Below are 21,225 nucleotides of genomic sequence, written 5' to 3'. Positions count from 1 at the left end.
AAATTAAATAAATCTATACAAATTAATTATACTATATAGTTTTTAATCATGACACTGTGTGATGGACCCGACCAAGGGACTTCAATGTAAATATTATATAGTTTTAGTTGAAGTATAAATTTAGAGAACACTATAATATGATGATTTTCCTTAAAACAACATGTCCCACTTATGTATTAATTAATATAAAGATGTTAATTATTTAACGTACATGAATATAATATAATATAATATAATATAAGTCTTTTATATTTTGGAAACTATTAAAAGGTAAATAAATCAATCTAGATTTCCAAAAGATAAAATATTCCATAATTCATTAGATTTGTAATTTTAGTTAGTAAATAATAATGATTGCTCTTAAATAATATTCTAATATAATATTTCAGATTTATTTAAATACATAACTCTAATACAACTAGATAATCAACTACTATGATATGATAGTTGTTCCGGGTGTAATTCCAGAGCAGTTATACGTTACCACCCGTGCTTGTAGAATGACGTCTTTAGTTGAATCCTCCTTGCGGTCTCCTGAAACGATGAACAAACTGAGGGCTCGGCTTTGGACCGAGCGAACTCACTCCGACGCTCAAGTCAGTAAACTTAGAGAGATAAGTTGTTGTTACTTGGCGAAGTATATATTGTAGAGAGATAAGGAAGATATTACCAGATGAATAGTGATTCTTAGGTTAAATTCTGGATCCTCTACTCAATGAGAGTAGAGGAGTATTTATAGACTTTCACTTTTTGTCACGTAGTGGCCAAGTGGCCAAGTGGCTAGCAGGTGGAAAGACTGAGCTACCCTCGGCCGAGGGGCCATGGCAGGCCGACGGGCCCAGTTGACTCGCCGCCGAGGGATCTTGGATATGAGTTCGCGGATATGTGCCCCGGCGGACAAGGTGCCCTAGCCGAGGCATAAGAGACAGGCCGACAGGCTGTGTCGGTCAGGCTGTCTAAGTCGTTGACTTGCTGTGGATATCTTTGACCTTGCTCAATATGTTGACTTGGTCAGAGGGTGCAGAATATGTCCCATCAATTTGCCCCCAGCGTAGTCTATGCCGTGGTATGGGCTCCGATGTATGTTAAGCGTATATTCTGCGCAAGTTAATAGTAACCACCCATGTGAGTAGTAAAAGCAACAATAATAGCAATCGGAGTAGTGAAAGTCATACTAGCAGCAATGAGAGTAGCGAAATTAACAATAATAAATGCGGGAGTAGTGAAAGAAAAAATTATGATGGCGGGAGAATTGAAAGTAATAGTACTATAGTAGTCACAAAACTGTAATGAAAGTAACAGTAGGAACAACGGAGAGAATATGAAAAATTAACTAACAATTCTATTTTAAGAAAATATTAGTTTATTTAAATATATGAGTTTGACAAAATTAACGGATTAACCGTAAAAATAGCAGGAGTTATTAAACAAACAAAAGTAACCGAAGAAGTAATAAAGATAATAGTATTAACAAGGGATGTAGTGAAAGTAATAATATTGACAGCGGGAGTGGTGAACGTGTCACATAATTTGTTGATTAATTTTACATCTCATCATAATTTCAAGATATAAATAAATGGTAAATAAAGGTAGCCCAGATGTAGCCGGGCACTAAACCTAGCATATAGCACGTTAGTATAATTGACATGTATAATAGTAGGTAATCCACCCAAAATGTAACATTAGTAGCGTGTACATGGAAAATAGTCATGGTTGAGGAATCATATGAGCATATCCGCATATGGGAGTCATTATCAGACCGCACATATATAGGGGTGTTTGGCCAAACTTTCTAAGTGCTTTTCTAATTGTAAAATTAGAAGCTGGGCCAAACAGTATAATTTAGGGAGATAAAAAACTAATTTTGAAAAGTCAGAAGTTAATAAAAAGCTACTAGAAACAGAAGCACCAAATTGATGCTTCTGCTTCTACTTCTCACAAAAACTCTTAGGATTATGGAAACTAAAAAAAAAAACTAAAAAACAGTAGTATGCCAAACACATCAATTTGTTAAGAAATTACTTTTACAAAAGTTAGGCCAAACAACCACAACTTTTTCAAAAAGTAGTTTATGAAAAAACTCATTCTAAAAAAGTAAAAGTTATTTCACATAAACTAGGCCAAACAGCACCCTGTATAATTGACTTGTATAATACTCTCTTTTTATCTTGTCGTTTCCGACTTGGGATGTCATTCTTTTTCACTTTGATGCTTAAACCCAATGACGATTTTCACCTGACCGATTTGAGGTGGTGTTCATTTTTCTTCATCATAGCAACTCTAGTTTAGGACTTACCCTACCCCCAACCTCCAAATGGAAAACAATATACTTCAACTAACACCAACTTTTCTAAGACCATCCCCAAGCAAGGTCACGAGGGAGGTCGCGACCTTGTTGGGTCGCCTTAACCAACAATTAAGCATGAGATTAGCGTGACCTTTTGGTTGCTCTTGACCTTATAAGGTCAATTTGTGACCTCTTTGGTTGCTCTTGACCTTATTAGGTCAATTGGTGATCCAATAGGTGTCAAATTATCATTGGTCGTAAACAAAACAAAAAGGGTTGGAAGGTGAAAAATGATTGGGTTGATGACCTAGGTCGCGACCTTTTGCTTGGGAGGTGAAAATGGGTCAAGGTTAATAAGGTGAGATTAAGAATAAAATCGGGTCGCGACCTAATTAGCGCGACCACTGTTTGGGGATGGTCTAAAAGCTATGATCATAATGTAGCCTTCACTGTGATCATAATCATCACCATAGCAACACTAGTTTTACACTTTTACCTTCCAAAAAGTGTACTCATCATTAAAAGCCATAATGAAACCGAAACAATAACACTATTTCATGAAAGTTCAATTTTATTAGCATTAAAAAGCAATAACACTTCCCAGTATGAAGGGACAACAGAAAGAAAATCAAAACAGCTAGAGTCCCGAAGCCCATCAGTAACGATATCCATTTCAAGAACACCTTCATCAGTAACTTTGGTCGAGGATTTATGCTTCACGAATCATTGTGTAGTACCACCTCCATGGATTATGACTTTCTCCAAAGCTATAATATGATATGAAAATAAAAATAAACAGAATCCATAACTCATGTCAGGAACTTGAAATTCGTAAAATAGAATCCGTAAAATCTAGGATCATAATGTAGCCTTCATCTTCTTTCGAGACAATTGTTAATAGAAGATTATGATCCTTACAGCTTTCAACTCCGAACGAGCCTCTTCGATACTGGAAACAAACTCTCTACATAATCGAAAAAACTACCAAGACAGCACCCGAAATCTTTGAATGTTCCAGTTGACAGATTATACAAGCTGCTCTCTTCCTCAGTATCTGGAGATCTGATTGCGAACAGCACATCACCATCCATTCGAAATCTGGCAAACTCTAGGCCATCAGATGACGGAAATGGTCCCATAGTGAACAAATGTTGCCATGATTTTGGAACTCCGGAAACATCATCAAGAAACTCCGTCACAACCCAGACGTCAAACTTGCACTCTGCCTTCACCAAGTCAGTTTGCTTAACAACATACGTGAGGCATTCCTTGTTCACTGTAATCGCCCAATTGGTCTCAAATTTAATCTCAGAACCAATTGTATTCTGTGGTTCGTTAAAAACCATAAAGACTTCAGTACTGAAATTAAAGGACAAGATTAATCGGGTATTGAACAAAACAGAATAAGCAAGCCAATAACAGACACCATTTAAGTATGCCTCCGTAAATGGACCTTTAAACAGCAGAACCAACGTTGACGGTTCTCTTAGACTCTTCCAAGAGTTTGTGGCTAACGAGTACACTTCATAGGTAAGTATTCCGTCATCAGAGCAATTTCCTCGCACAATCTTGAAATCATTAGAGAGGGAATCAAACCCAAAACCAATCAAGTTAAGTTGATACAAATGAATGGGGTTATATAGCCAAGGAGTAACGGCCTTGAATTCTCGAGTGGCAGGATTCCACAAGCCCAAGTCCCTAAGCCCCCAAATAAAGCAAACCAGACCTTTCACACAGCCAACAAAAAAACCCTCATGAATTAGATGAGGGGCAGTTGAGAAAGAAGGTGCAGTATCGCGAAGTAAATCAGGCTTTAAATCAAGAGGAACATCTCCAAAGTGTTTAGAGAGAATGCAGACATGAAGATCATGGTTGAAGATATCAAATTGGGGACCCCAACAGATAAAGGGGATATCTCCATCTGCTTTGCATATGGCATACTGAACCTGATAATGTCGCTCGATGAAGTTAACGTCGTCAATAAGGGCACACCATGACTTACACACACATCTCAAACACAGTAACTGTCTCACTGGTAATTTTAATAGTATTTCCACCAAAATATCCTCAGGAAGGATCTTTTCATCCTTTAAAAAGATTGACAGGTTTCTCTCCATACGTAACTAACTTGGCCACCACTGCGTCTAGACAATATTGAATGAGAACATTTTCCCTACAGGTGAAATATATATTTATTATAAAAGGAAAATGAAATCAATCACACTATATTTGAGTATTTTTATAGGTATTTGACTATGAGTCGATGACTAAACAAAACGAACGGGTCATACAGATACATCCGATTGCTTTGGAGTCGGATCGGGTTCTGTGTATGATGGATTTTGAAGGATTTCAACATGCAATTGGATACTCCTATTAATTTAATGAGATAAAGTTGTTGAAAAATGAAATCAATAATTAAAATGACTGAAAATACAAGATGAGAGACAATCAGACAAACCTTTTAAGTATGGAGATAGCAATTGGTATAATCGATCAGAAACGGCGACTAATTGAAGATGTATTCAAGTATTCAACCAAACAGCTTCTGAGTTCTGACCACATTTTTATCCTATTCTTTCTTTCAAATATTTTCAACAACTTTATCTTTTTATCTTTATCTTTCGAAATTGCCTCGTTTCCTGCATCGCCTTATTTCAATCTGCAGATAAGACATCTCACAGTGAAAGACATTGCCATGGTGGGACACCCCCATGTGTTTTCCCACTCACACCCAAAATGGGTTTTTTGTGAGAGAAAATGGTATCCGTCTGACAATTTCAGACGGATATAGCGGTCTGAAATAAGAATTTGTATTATCTTTAAACCTCATAATAAAGCGTGGATCATTTTTATCCTATCATTTTATCATTTTATTTAATATGTGGATGCTTTGTTGTTTTTCTTTTACCGTACGATAGTAAGTTTGTCTCTCCTAAAATAAATGTATCCGTCTTAAAGTTAAAACTTAAAAGTAATTAAATACCACCGAATTGGATAGAATTGATAAGTTTTATCTTCAATAAAATTTACCGTATATTTTTTAAAAAAAATTTAGTAAATGAATAATGCATTGGGTCTCAAGGAGCTAAGGGTAAAATTATTGGTAATCTTGAGCCAAGACTTTAGTAAGTCTTGAGACAAGACTCACTCAAGACTACCAATAATTTACCCTGGTCTTTACAAAGTCTTAATAAAATTTTAAGTTGAGTTTTAGAAATTCAAGACCCAACTTAAGACTTTGGGTGAGTCTTGACCCCAGCTTAAAGAAAAATTATCCAATGAGTGAACAACATGTGTCCTTTCTTTTTGTTAAAAGAATAAAGTGGAGTGAAAAAGTAGAGTCTGAGATGAGTCTGACGGATAATGTATAAAGTCTGAGGTGAGTCTGAGATAAGTCTGAACAATAAAGAAATACTCCGTAATAATCTCACCTTAAGAATTGATTTTTGTAGAAAGAAATTCCACGTTTTTGTTGCTTTTTGGCATCTACATGCTACAGTGAAGTGAGTGAACAAGGATTGATTGAAACAAATTCCATGTTTTTTTTTGTTTTTTTTGGCCATCTACACGCCATAGTGAACAACGATAGATTGAAACAAATTAAACGATAGATGCAATTGAAACGAATTCCATGTTTTTGTTGTTTTGGTCCATCTACATGCTACAGTAAACACTTGTTTAAGCGGTGAAGGTTCGCAATAATTTCATGGTTGAGAATAAGAGTTAGTTTTTTTTTTTTTTTTTCTTTTTGACGATCGTAATAAGAGTTAGCTTTAGTAGTAAGAATTCTTTACTCTAACCAAGAAGTTGGGATTTGATTTTCACCCGCGACATGATGCGATCACTTTAAAAGAAAAAAATAAAGATAAAATTATTGACCGACGCATGTTGAGAAGGACTTCTTGCTCTAGAGTTGCTATCTATCTAATCTAATTTAAAACTATATATATAAATTGAGAATAAAGAATTTTATTTAATGACATAAACTTAAATTCATTATACTATATAGTATTAAATATATATAAAAAATCATAATATATAAGAGCACTATATAATATAATATTGAGTAGTGAAAATAACCATACTCAAAAAGTAACAAGTAACAATCGAAATATTTTTTTCCTCTTCGATTTAGTAGTGTTTTAAAGAGTTTCTTTTAAAGCACGATTCCTAGATAACAAATGTATGATTAGTCCTATACTGACCTATATAGTACTCCTTCCGTCTCTATTACATTTTGGGATGTCTAGTCAATTGTTGATATTTCTATATTATGAATGTTTTTGATGGATAGTTTGATGCTCAACACTCAATTTGATCCACTTGTTATCTTATAATCACCCCCTCCTTTTTCCTTAGTTTTTGTGTCAAAATTAAAGGTAAACAAATAATCAGGTCAGAGGCAATACCCTTTTTTCACCGAGACTTTAACTATGACTAGAATAAATGTTATTATATGTTAATATTTCACCTTTTTTGCTCTATTTGTGGATTAATGTGAAAATGGTAAATATATTCCTCTTATTTATTATTACCGTATCTAAATTTATTGAAATTTTGATTTTTAAAGGCGAAAATGATTTTGTATTCACATCCTTTAATTTTGTCTTTAATCATATGTTTGTCTTTTATATTCTTTGTGACGAGTGTTTAATTTTAATCAAACATAAACAGGTAATTAAAATGGAGGCAATTTTTATCCATGTCAAATGAACCCTTAGATATTGTTCTCTCCAGTCCAATTTTATTGTCCTATATTTCTATTTCGGAAAGGATTTGAGAAATAAGGTAAAATTACAACCCAGAATGCATGAAGCTAGACAATGTCATGTGGTGAGAGAGAGTGATAATTAATAAATTACCGGTAATGTTAGTAATTTAGTCCCTTACCATAATAAATTTGTCTTATACACCCTCTATATCTTTATCTTTATAATATTTTCATTTCATTAAAATACTTCTCACATACATTAAAAAAAAATATAGAAACATCATAAAAAAACGGAGGGGCTTTCAAACCAGTTATGTCTATAAAGCGTGAGATTGCTTAGTACGGAGTACGTGATATTCCAAAAGTCTAAGAAATAAGTTTCAAAAAAAGATGAGATTGATACTAGCAAGCTTATGCATTTTAGTTTTAGCAACACTGGGTCGAGGTGCCCCTCCACCTCCACCTCCCCCGCTCCCTACTGATCCCATTGCATTCCATCGTATAGTGATGATGTGGCCAAAAGCGTTCTGTCATATTAATAACTGCACTAAACCCGTGCCTCAAATTTTTACTATACATGGAGTCTGGCCATCCTTCGGTGGTGGAATAAGTAAGACCGATTGCCCTGAAGCTCCAGCTTTTAGCACAAGTGTTATCGCTGTAAGTGTCTTGTTTTATGTTTATGTTTTCTGGCATGTCACAAAACCGCAAGTAAACAAACTTGAAGGCTTGTATTTATAAACTTGTATATATATGCAGCCTATAAAAGAGGAGATGGAGTTTTGCTGGCCGAGTTACATCAATTCAAATAACGATGGATTTTGGGAACACGAATGGAAAAAACATGGAAGTTGCTCAGGAATGTCTGTGTTGGAATATTTCACAAAGGGAGTAAATGAATGCTTAAGCCTCCAGGCCATCCACCAAAGTATTCTTACTGTTTTCTCCAAAACAGGTAATGCAACTAATACAATAATGTCTACTCTACTCTACTGATTTTATTAAGAGCATTTGGTTTTTGAATTTATTAACTTGGCGTTTTTATCATTTAGGCATTGTTCCCGGACCATTGAAAACATATCCGCCTATAAAATACTACAATGCATTGGTGAATTATTTCGATGTGACTCCAGAAATAAGGTGCAAGGAAAAGAATGACGTCAAGTATCTATTTGAGATTGTATTTTGTGTCAATTTAAACTTCAGTCCCATTAACTGTCCTCGTAATCAGTATCTTAGTGGATGCGGACCACTGGGTGGCGGGGCGCCATCAAAAACTCCCATCAATTTTCTATGATCCTAAATGCCGGTGTAAGCTGAATATATAGCTGATTATATCATCCTAAATTCCAAATACCAGTTATGTATTGCCTGAATCCTCCTTATCACGTGCATGGATTTTCATGTATCTATGTATGTAGTTATCTGCTTAAATAAAATGGATGGTTAGTCTCATTTTATATTGTCGTTTCCGACTTGAATTGGTACGTCATTCTTTTCAGAGCAATATTATATGCAAATAAAAATTAAACAGAATCCAAAACTGATGCCAGGAGCTTGAAATTTGTAAAATAGCATCCATAAAATCAGGACAATGGCATATCTAGGATTTAGTATGCAAAAATTCAACCTATTGTAATACATCAAGTTAATGAGTAGTCAATTTTGGATTTTAACATGATGATTTGAGTTCATTAAAAAAAAATTAGATCAAAAGTTGGGAAATATATATAGCACATGATATCGGCCATGGTGTGCACATAACTAAGTTAATTCATTTAAAGTTATCAGACTCATCACCATCGTTGCGCTGGTTTTTGACAATTGTAAGACTTTATCAGCATTGCCCCGACTACTATCCCTCATCAATCAAACCTTAATAAACCCCCAAAATTCACACTAAAATGTATAAACTATAAAAATAAAATAAAGGGTTATTCTACATGGTGACCCTGAACTTTTTCAGATCCCACGTGGTAACCCTGCAAATCAGAAAACAAAAATGGTAACCCTGAACTTCATTATTATGTATCTCCGTAACCCTTAACTAAAATTCCGTCAATTTGCACCGTTAAGTGATGATGTGGCGTGTGATGTGGCTATTTGGTCTTGATGTGGCGTGTGACATGGATTGCAAGGCGGGATTAAAGTCGTATTAATTAGATTTAATAAGTAGTCGGGTTTTTAATATATTATAAGTATCATTATTATTTTATTAATTTATTATGTAGGCGAGACGGGATTGCAAGGCGGGATTGCGAGACGGAATAATGTAAGATGAAAAACAAACAAAAACGACGCAAGTTAAACCATCTTTTACACAACCTCGCACCACCACCGTGGCTACCACCTCAGACCAGCACCGTGGCTACCACCTCAGACCACCACGCCATCACCCCCTCTCGCCGACCTCCACCATGGCGACACCAGAAGCAGCCCAGAATTCATCCCCTCTCCATAAAACCCAGATCTAGTGTTTTTAGGGGGGTGAGATGAGATTACAAGGGTGAGGGAAAAGATTAAGGGTGTCGGGTTTCGACGGGCGACGGTGGGATTGGTGTTTCGACGGGCAGCTGCGGACGGTGAAGGGTGGGGAGTCGTCGACGGTAGTTCGACGAAGGTTGGTGAAGGGTGGGGTGGCGGCGACGGTAATGGTGGTTATGGCAGAGGATGTGGTTGTGGTGGATTGGTTTTTTTTCTTTAATTTATTCATAAACATCCTAGTCATTAGCCACATCAGCGAACATTAGCCATGTCATTCGCCACATATGACACTTAACGACCCATTTTGACGGAATTAAAGTTCAGGGTCACGTTAATTACATTTAAGGGACTTCAGGGTTACCAAAAACTTTTTCTATTTTGTAGGGTTACCATGTGTGATTCGAAAAAGTTCAGGGTCACCATGTAGAAAAACCCTAAAATAAAAGAAGATTAATTTTTTCAAGACGTACATTTAGGGTCCGTTTGGATTGAAGGAATTGGAGAGAAGGGGAGGGGAGGGAAAGGGAGAGATTTAATTTTCTTTGTTTGGATAAAAAATATGGGAGAAAGGAAATGGAAGGGGAGAGAAATGAGAGGACTTATTTTCCCTCCTATAGAACAAATTATAATCTTTCTAGGGTGACAAGATTTGGAAAGAAAACATTATTTGGACTCTAATTATACCACCACCATCCTTCAATCCTCCATCCATTCTTCATCTCCCTCCTTCCTCCCCTTCCATTTCCCTTCATAATTTTTGTTATCCAAACACTCACATTCCATTTGCCCTCCCCTTCTCTCCCCTCCCTTCACCTCCCCTCACTCCCCCTCCCCTCCCTTTCCCTCCTAAAATTGTATCCAAACGGACCCTTAAGGAGTCAAATACTTGTTTTACAATGAAACTAAAGAATATAATTGATAAGTTTTTGGTTGATTTAAGATGTTTAAATGTTCGAAATAGAGGGGAACTGGTTGAGTGCGTTTTTTAGCAAGGGCATTAGAATGGAAGATATTGATGAAAAAGATGAAAAACCTACAGCGAAAACGTAGATCAATTGATTAAAAATCAACTGTTACCGCGGACCAACATTTATATGATCACAAATTTTCGTTATAGACGGACACTATCCGTCTATACGTATAGACGGATACCACTTCTCCTCACAAAATACTCATTTGCCATAAAGTGGGAAGTACATGGGGGTGCCCCATCTTGTCCCCCCTACCTATTTTATTAGAGGTCTTTACCCGTCTGTTCGTCCCACCCGTCTATACCAAGACTTGTTGTTATATGATTGCCTTTTGTATTGTATTAGTGTTTTGCTTGTGGACAAGTAAATAGATGGTTTGGGAGAATTTGATGAATCATAATTATATACATATTTATGCCTCACTTAGTTGCTTTTATGACAATTTTGCGCTATTATATGATGATAGCACAAAATCGTGCAGAGGAGTTGTATACTCGATCGAATAGCCACGAACTCGATCGAGTAGAGGTGTACCTGCTCGAGAGGCCCTGTACTCGATCGAGTATATAGTGTTTTGATGATTTTTCGCGCATGTTTTCTAAATCGGTTATGTTTATTATAAATATCCAAATTGTGCCCTATTGTATCTTCACGTCTTATCTACCTTTAGAACTCCTAAAAATTCCTAGGTTTAGTCGGCTAGCATTATTTTTGGATCTACAATTCTTTCTACAATCGTTTGCCACGGTATTTTAATTATTCTTATTACATGCTTTTAATTATACCTCCTATTATTATTATTACTATTATTATTGTTAATTCTCTTATCATGTGTAGCTAATTGCATTATCTAGGGTGAAAGGGGATCTAGGTTGTTAGCAGGGGTTAATTAAGGAATTGATTGTTAAATTGCTCTTAATACTAACAAAGGAGAGGATGTTTCCTCGGATGATTATTCAGACCGATTCCCAGGTGGTGATCAAGCTGCTAGACGCGAGGGAGGAGTTACTATCAGCTCATGCCCATCTAGTTCAGATTTGTAAATGTTTTGTAAATGACCATCTATGGAGAAGTGAGATCCACCATATCTACAAGGAAGCGAATGGATGTGCTGACTAGCTGGCCAATGTTGGAGCTCACCAAAATCAACAAGTAGTAGTATGGGAACCTGATGATATACCTGACTACCTTTTCCGTCTGATGCAACAAGATATAGGGGGAGTGTCTTGGCCTCGAGTAGCTCCTTTATATGCCTCTTAGTTTTTTTTTTTTTTTTTTTTTTCTGTTGTTTGGGTAATCCCCGTTTCTTGTAACCAAAAAAAAATTAAAGACATTAAATTAAGTTAAAAGGCATAACAAAATTAAAAGTGATAAAATTAAGAAAAATAATATGCAATGGAGAATAATTCATCTCATAAATCTAAGAATACATTATAAAAAAAATTATTATGTTTGAAAATTTAAAATTAGCCACTATAACTAAAACCCTAATATATTTTCACAAAAAAGTAAAGATATTAAAAAAAAAAAAAGTTTTTCTTTGACACCTATTTAAAAGGAGCTAAGTTAACTCATTCATTGTTGCATAAATCTTCATAATATTTTTTTTTGTGAAATAAATCTTCATAAGAGAGATAAGTTTTTTAAAGCAAAATTAAAGGGAGTATTTACAACTTACAAGAGGAAAAGAATGAGGTAAAGTCACAGTAAATTTGGTGTTCGTCAATCGGAAATTTGGGATTTAAGATCAACCCTTTATCAATCCGTTTTATTATAGACGACTATTATCTGTCTATAACTATAGACGGACAGTGAGACTCTCACAAAACTAAAGTGCGGGGACAAGTGGGGTATTCATTTCCCACCCACTTGCGCTATTCACTTTCATTTGTGAAAGAAACCTATAGACGAATAGTGTTCGTCTAGAATGAGAATCTGTAACCTTTTATTTACATTAATTTTGGATCTTAATGAGTTAATGGGCACAAATGTCAACCCATTTGTGTATGACATTCTTCATAGGTAACACCGAAATTTATACAGATATGGATAAAAAAGAACTCGCGACACAACGTCCCATAAAATATATGACATGAGACATGTATTTAAAACTTAATAAAATTATACTCCGTATATTTATAGTTAAAAGTATGATCTTAAATTTGTAAAAGTATTTTATACAAAGTATTAAATTTTATATAAAAATTCAAATTATGTAGTATGTGCTAATTAATTAAAACATGATGGTTAAATTATAATAACCCATATTTTCCGACATATACATAATATAGCTCATGTATGCAAAAGATAAGCATGGTTTTATCATGAAAAATGTTTAAATTATATAATAAGTTATTGGTATTATAGCTGAGTTGAAATGATCTTCGAGTGTCTAAAAAATGTCCAAATTTTTAAAAACATAAATAAATAATTAGACACAGTTTGAAAAGTGTCCAACACATAATTTTCAAGCGTCGTACAAATGTTGGTGTTGGACATGGACGAGCTACACGGTAGAAGTACGTGTTCGTGCTTCCTGAATGATATATATACAAGTTTACGTAATTAAAGTAGATCTTTGTTATTTTATATACGCATTTTACTCTTTTATATACGTATTTTTTAGTTTTACCCCTCTCAGTTTTTGTCAATCCATTTTCTCATTATCCTATCCATTTTCTCATTTTTCAAAACCTAATCAAATTTCTCTGGATTCGTTTAATTATGAATATCAATTTGCATATGAAAAGAGTAACTATTCCATTCAGTTAATTAAATATATGAAGAAATTTCCACCGACTTAATCGAGATTTTTTTATTAAAGTTTTAAATTTATTTACTTTTAAAAAATATACAAAATATATAAATTACATATTCAAGTATATATTTAAATGGTTAGGATAAGACATTATAGGCTCTTTATTGGAAAAACTTTTAAACAAGTTTTACCTAAATACCGTTTATGATATAGACTTAGATATACGGAGTACATGTTATTTATATTTTTCTTTTCTAATTTTTCGATAGCAAACCCGTGCATTTTTGCACGGGTTTAAAACTAGTTGTATTTTAATTTATTGCAATTAGTTATAGAAACCAACAAATCAAACCTTCAAGAAAACTGCTACTTTAAAACGGATTTAGATAAAAACGAAGTGGAACATTAACACCTCCTTGTGGATTCGACCCTTTCTTGCCACTTCGACCTGTTAGTATAATTTAAGATTATTTTGATATAGGTCATACGACTAAATCCTTGTAAGTCTTAAAGTTAAAACTTAAATTAATTAAATATAAATTCTCATTATAGACGAGAGATATCCGTCTATAGTTATAGATGAGTCAAATATCCACCTACTTTAAGAATAAGACAATCAACAAGTTGCATGATGGATCATTGGATCCCAAAAATATTACCACTTTAAGCATATTTAACCCTTCTTTCACTTTAAACGGATATATCCATCTATAGTGGGACTAAATGTTAATTAAATACCACCATATTGTATATAATGGATTAATTTTAAACATTCTGTTATTATTTTAGTTATTCTATTCAACACGGTTTAAATCTAAAAAAAAAATATCTCCATCATCAATAGAAGTTTACGTACATTTTTTTTTGTCTTTAGTGAATGAAATAATGCGTTGGGTCCCAAGTAGCTAAGGATTGATTTTTGTTGAAAGAAATTCCACATTTTTGTTGTTTTTGGGCCAAAGATTGATTGAAAGAAATTCCAAGTTTTGTTGTTTTTTGGCCATTTACATGCTACAGTGGACAACAATAGATTGAAACAAATTCCATGTTTTTGTTGTTTTGGTCCATCTACATGCTACAGTGAGCACTTGTTCATGAACACTTGTTCATGAACACTGAAAAATCGCAATAATTTCATGGTTGAGAATAAGATTTAGCTTGTAAAATTTGGGGTACCCTTTTTAAAATCTTGTTTTAAACTTAGTTAATTAATAACTTAAGTGAAGAACTTTGAGATGCAAAACTTGAGAACCTTAATAGAATATAAGTTTACAAGGAAGTACAATAGTTTTTATGTCATAGTATTGATGACTCTGACATAGAACTTGCAACAAGTATGAACGGGATGGAGCAAGGTAAGAGAACGTAAAAGTAATGAACAAACAAACGATGTTTTAAAAATTGGTTCAGCCTCTACTCCGAGACCTACGTCGAACCGTTATTTTATTACTTGTTTAGAAATTTAATCAAACAATTAAACCCTTACAATGAAAATAACTCGTCAATCTACCCCGATTGCACTCAAACTTAAAGCTACTCCGCTTCAAGAGTTTATATGTTCTATCTCACTGGTTTACAAAGTCTTTGAATCTCAAGGGTTCACTTAATGAACATGGAGATTACGATTAAGACTTAAATACGAGAAACATGGAACAAACTCATTATGTCACAGTGCACGAACTGATACTTGAAGGTTGACAACTTTTCAAAACAAACGAAGACTTTAAATCAGAAAAAAATGTTTTGCAAATACTTAAAGAACAAGGCTTTAAATGCACTCAATAAACGCTTTGGAAAGTCTTCATAAATAAATGATGTTAAGGTTCACTATTCATAGTGGATTTCACCATCTAAGAAGTACAACTTAGGTTCATTAAATCAATTATAAAATAGGAAGCCTTTGAGTGATGGTAATTGTTAGGTTTTAGACTAAAATACAAGTCTTTAATCAAAATCAGAAAACTCTTACCAAAACACTCAACATTGGTAAAAAAATTACTCCCTCCTATTCACTAAGATCTTCCACAATTCCGAAAATGGCAAATTCACTAACTTCTTCCACTTTCCTTATTAGTCTATTATTTGTGGTTTTTATGACTTGTGACCCCACATTATCTCTCTTACTTTCATTTTCCTCCATTTTCCACCACAAATCTCCTTCCTCCTAAAAACTCCCCAAAAAGTAATGTGGAAGATTATAGTGAATAGGAGGGAGTAACTTTTATAGCTTTAAAACTTGACAAGTTCAACCTTACCATTTTGTACTAGTGACATTGTTTTGGCCTCCGCGCCTCTTTCCCCTGACCCGCCCCCATGATGTACTCTAACTACTTTATTTTCTTTTAATTCAAGTTCCTTCTATCAAAAAAAAAAAAAAAAAAAAGATATCCGTCTATAGTTATAGACGGGCAAAATATCCACCTACTTTAAGAATAAGACAAGCAGCAAGTTGCATGATGGATCATTGGATCCCGAAAATATTAACACTTTAAGCATATTTAACCCGTCTTTCACTTTAAACGGATATATCCGTTTATAGTGAGACTAATTGTTAATTAAATACCACCATATTGTATATAATGGATAAATTTTAACGGTTTAAATTTAAAATAAAAATATCTCCATCATCAATACAAGTTTACATATACATTTTTTTTAATCTTAAGTGAATGAAATAATGCGTTGGGTCCCAAGTAGCTAAGGATTGATTTTTGTTGAAAGAAATTCCACGTTTTTGTTGCTTTTTGGCCGTCTATATGCTACAGTGAACAACTGAACAAGGATTGATTGAAAGAAATTCCAAGTTTTTGTTGCTTTTTTGGCCATTTACATGCTACAGTGGACAACAATAGATTGAAACAAGTTCCATGTTTTTGTTGTTTTGGTCCATCTACATGTTACAGTAAACACTTGTTCATGAACACCGAAGAAGATTTCATGGCCCGTATTCTTATTATTATTATTATTATTATTATTATTATTATTATTATTATTATAGACCCCGTGCTATAGCACGATAATTTTTAGATGTAATTGTTAGAGATGTTTGCATGTAGAGTATTAATTTCAACTCGTTTCAGTTTTTTGGGATCATATTGATAACATTTCATATTAAAATAAATAAAATAGGAAGGTCAACATTTTTAATCCTAATAAATTAATGAATTTTACTTGAATTACTTTGTCAACTTTATTCAGAAAATAAATGTTATTATATTATTTATTATATTCACTAAAGGTATAAATCTCGTGAGATTTATATCATCAGATCAAATATGTATGCATTTGTAATAAACTTTGTTATTCATATTTTAGCTTAATACATACAAAGTTGAAGTTGATAAAAAATAATTATGGTAAAGATTGCATAAGAAACAGATTTGCGTAATTTTAGTTGTAACTGATGAAGGATATAATTATGGAGATGATTACATAATAAATTAGGCAAGTTTTATGTCATGCGTAATCCATAGATTAAGGAGATGATTGCATAATAATTTTAATGCGTAATTATGGAGAGTGTATAATAATACCCTAGATTATCCTAATATAGTGGAATGTTGTCCATTTTCATTCTCATGTGCAGTGATTTAATATCCAAATAAATAAGCTCATATGAGGATTATGCAACTTAGGCGGGAAAACTACTAAGAGTTTTATTCTCCTAGTAGTAAGGGGGATTGTTCTTGTTCTTGTTGTTATTTTTATTATTATTATTATTATTTTTTTAAAACCACAACTTTTATTATTATTATTATTATTATTATTATTATTATTATTATTATTATTATTATTATTATCATTATTAAACGCAAACTTTTATTGAGATTAAACAATTTTTTACAAGAAGTTAGTGGGCAGCCAAGAGAGAACATTGAAAGTTATCAAGACGTCTAGGGTTTCCTAGGGTTCCGGTCTTAATTTTCTTCGATCTCCGTCCTACGTTCTTCGATTTTCCTCTCGCTCGAGGCTTAACTTACGTTTTTTCGTGAGTTAGGGCTGCTGTGTTTTCTTGTTTTGTTTTTGTCTTGTGTGCAGGTGCCAATGGAGAATGACTCAACGGGCCATAGGGACGGGAAGGATCCGATGGGGTCAGATGAGGAGGAAGGGTTTGTTTGGGAGGAGGATGAACAGCCGGTGCAAGAAGAGGATCGAATTCTTCTGATAGGGAAGATCTGGGCATCGAGGGCTATTAATGTTAAAGCGGCCATCGATACGATGATAAAACTATGGAATCCGTCGAAGCCAGTAATGGGGAACGTTGTTGACGCTAAGGCGAAAACCTTTATCTTTCGTTTTGAATCGAGAAGGGACAAAGCTAGGGTCCTCGAAGGGCAACCGTGGCACTTCGACAAGTTCATGTGGTGCTTCGATGAGCCTGACCAATCCGGTAAAATTACTGACTCTTCTCTGTTTCTCGTACCAATCTGGGCACGAATCTATGATCTCCCTATATCAGGAAGGACGTGTCAAGCTAATGCCCAACGGCTGGGCAACTGTCTGGGCAAGTTTATAAGTTTCGAACATGGCCCTAACCCCGAACTAGATAGAGCTATTCGTGTTCGGGTTTTGTATGATATACGAAAGCCTCTGAAAGCTGCTATCCCTATTCGTCTTAAGACTGGCCGCAGCATGAATTTCACTGTTAAATATGAACGGCTTCCGACATACTGTTACGGTTGCGGAGTTATTGGCCACGGGGAAAAGGACTGTGAGGAGGGTCCATACGAAGAGGAAGAGCTGAAATTTGGGGATTGGCTTAGGGCATCGCCGTGGAAAGTGGTAAAAACTATGAAGAGTGGGACGGGAAAGGCTGCGATGGACCTAAGGGGGAAGTTTGATGCGGTGAGCAAAGAGGAAGCTGAGATTTCTATCTCGAACATGATCGATAAACTGCAAAACATTGCTCTTGAACTCAGAATAAAGAAGGTGGAGAAGGGAGAGAAAGGTGGTAATAGCAATATGGGGGAGGGGAGTGGAGACTCGGGGATAGGGGGAGGAGTGGTGGAGAGTGCGAAAAAGGGGTGTACAGGGAAAGGAGAGGGGCAGAACTGCGAACAGAGACGAGATAGAGGAAGGAAGGGCTTTGATCAGGGGGAGGGGGCGTGGCAGGGGGAGGAGCTTTCTATTTGTCAGGGGGAGGAGAGGTGCCAGGAGGAGGAGAGAGGAAAACTGGGTGGTGAGGGAAGGGAAGCTATGGTTGGTGTGGAGGGGGAAGGGGCGAAGGGACGAGGATGGACACGATTTCCGAGACTTAAAAATGCTGGAGCAGGGAGTGGTGATGGTACAGATAAGCTTGAGATAGTCTATGGGAAGCGGTGCAGGGAGACGGCGGAGGAGGCAGGTGCGTATAAGAAAACAAAATCTTCATCAGACGGGGGCGTCTTAATACCTGAGGCGGAGGTTGACAGGGGTCAACCCCGCCAGGCCCAATGAATCTCTTAAGCATTAACTGTCGGGGCTTGGGCAACCCCGACACGGTGTCTGCGCTCCGTGATCTTGTACGGAGGGAAGCCCCGGCCATTCTATTTTTATGCGAAACTAAATTGAGTGGTCGTGAAATGAGGAGGGTGAAGGAGAAATTGGATGGGTATTATGGGATGGAGGTGGATAGTGTGGGGAGATCGGGTGGCTTGGCTTTTTTATGGCGCAAAGAAGTTGACTGTACTTTTGTGTCAGCTTCGGTGCACCATATGGATTTTTCTATAAAGGGAGTGGAAGGAGCGTGGAGAATTACGGGTTTCTATGGTTGGCCAGCAGTGGGGGATCGACACCTTTCGTGGGATCTATTGAGACTTCTCGGGGGGCAATCTCAGCTCCCTTGGGTGTGCCTTGGTGATTTCAATGAGGTTCTGTTCTCTACGGAGATGAAGGGGGGGTGCAGGCCGCAGTGGCAGATGAACAACTTTCGGGCAGCTGTTGATGATTGTGGCCTAAAAGATGTTCCTTGGGAGGGGTACAATTTTTCGTTTGATAACGGGCAAGTAGGGGAAGCGAATAGGCAAAGCATGATCGATAGAGCTTTATGCACGAAGTCGTGGAGGGAGCTATTCCCGTATGCTCGGCTTTACTATCTAAACAAGGAATGGTCCGATCATGCTCCGATTCGTTTGGTTCTTAATCACAAAGAGAGGGGTAAGGTGAAAGAGAGGAGATTTCGGTTTGAGCGGATGTGGGTCGGAGAGGAGGAGTGTGGAGAAGCCGTGGTGCGTGGTGTGGAGCGGGGTAGGGGGAGTCTTGCTAGGGTCTTGGCCGAATGTGCGAAAGAGCTCAAAAAATGGAAGGGGACAAATATTCATCAGATAGGAAGGAGTATCGCGCAAAAGCAAAAGCAGCTGGGTTATCTGAACGACAAGGAGAGAACTGAAGATAATGTGACCCGTCGCAGGAAATTAGTAGCGGAATTGGCAAATTTGCGGAAGCAAGAGGAACAATACTGGAGACAAAGATCAAGAGCCCTATGGCTGAAGGATGGGGACAAAAATACAAAGTTTTTTCATATTCGTGCTAGCGAAAGAAAACAGAAGAATTTTATTGCTTGTCTTGTGGATGACAATGGAGTTACACGGCATGGGGAAGAGGAGGTTAAAGCCGTGGCTACTAATTACTTCCAGCACCTTTTTTCGACCTCGAACCCGGTGATAGTGTAACACCCCCTCATACCAAGGTACCTTACCAAGGACTACCCTAGCATGAAAGGCTGTTACCATCTCGGTTTCCCGAGGTTAGTATATCAAAGTTACAATTTCCAAACAACATTTATCAAAGTATAAAGAGTTACGAAATACATTATCTCAAACCAACTCAAACTAAAAGTGTACGAACTTCAATACAACTGAAATCATTGACGGCTAAACTCGTAACGGCGGAAACTAGACTCGAAGCGATGTCTCCCCATGTCTGTCCCATAACTAAACATCTGCATTACCTGTCATATCTGCTCACCATCCCCGAATGGATCACCGCAGGTTTTACAAAACAACAACACGGGGTCGATTCGCGATAATTCAAATAAGACAAACAAGTAATGTAACCGGCGATCATCCTCCATCACCGGTCTCCGATTTCACACATTAACCGACTACACACCGAAGTGTGTAGCCCTGCCAGATTACCCATCGCAACAGGTAATCCTCGCCGCCAGTGGGTGACCGCAGCCCATCCCCACCTAGTCCAACTCATCAACGAGCGACTAACAATCCCTGTCCCTTAATGTGCACATCCCCTCCCGTGACGGGTTCCACGGAGGGCGAACTAGGGTGTGAAGCCACTCCCGCAAGTGACTCCACCAAAATCACACATACCACAGCATCACAGCTGACACAACACGACAACCATCACAACACAACCACATCACCACCGTCACCACAACACCAACACTCCGATGATCAGCAGACAACAATCATACACAATACAACAAATATCTCAAATCAATTACACAAGAACTGAGTAGGGAAACCCTACCTTAGCAATCAACAGTGGGAACGAACTTGAACACTCAGAAAGGCTCCTCTACGAAGTCTTCTCCTATAACATAATCATATCACACAATTACACATTGCACAATCCCCATATTTCCCCAATTCCGTAAACATGCAGTAACCCCAACGAATACAAACAACATAGAATAACACTTACCAACAGTAGGATGAGGAAAAGTACGTAAGGACTCCGAAGGTTTCGCAATCAACAAAGCAAAGGGGGTGATTAGGGAGTAATTAGGGAGAGATTAGGGTTACGTAAGAATGATGAAGTAGAAATGATATTTTGAAAACTGACGCGGATATAAAATAAATCTTAAACGCTCCCTAATCAAACCGTCAAAATAACACTCCGCCAAACCGGACACTCGGTCGAGTAAGTGTATACTCGGCCGAGTGTCCCATACTCGGTCGAGTGTTCACTTTACTCGGCCGAGTGTTCCTCGGCAGAACCAAAACAACACACAACCTCAGCACTACTCGGCCGAGTAGGCTCTACTCGGTCGAGTAGTCACCAAGGAAAAATCCGT

General features: G+C 36.5%; 2 protein-coding genes across 2 annotated transcripts; one reads left to right on the top strand and one right to left on the bottom strand.

Annotated features, from left to right (window-relative positions):
* Positions 1-3,210: 3,210 nt before the first annotated feature.
* LOC141588805 (putative F-box protein At3g16210) lies at positions 3,211-4,404 on the bottom strand. The gene has a single exon (XM_074410228.1). The coding sequence runs from the start codon at positions 4,402-4,404 to the stop codon at positions 3,211-3,213; it is 1,194 nt and encodes a 397-aa protein (XP_074266329.1).
* Positions 4,405-18,775: 14,371 nt separating this feature from the next.
* On the top strand, positions 18,776-19,864 carry LOC141588804 (uncharacterized). Its single transcript, XM_074410227.1, has one exon. It carries the CDS (start codon positions 18,776-18,778, stop codon positions 19,862-19,864), a length of 1,089 nt encoding a protein of 362 aa, XP_074266328.1.
* The last annotated feature ends 1,361 nt before the right edge of the window (positions 19,865-21,225 follow it).

The sequence above is a fragment of the Silene latifolia genome, chromosome 6 (assembly GCF_048544455.1).
Source record: "Silene latifolia isolate original U9 population chromosome 6, ASM4854445v1, whole genome shotgun sequence".
In the NCBI taxonomy this organism is placed as follows: Eukaryota; Viridiplantae; Streptophyta; class Magnoliopsida; order Caryophyllales; family Caryophyllaceae; genus Silene; species Silene latifolia.
Note: the sequence above shows the minus strand (reverse complement) of the source record. Positions and strands in the feature narration are given on the sequence as shown.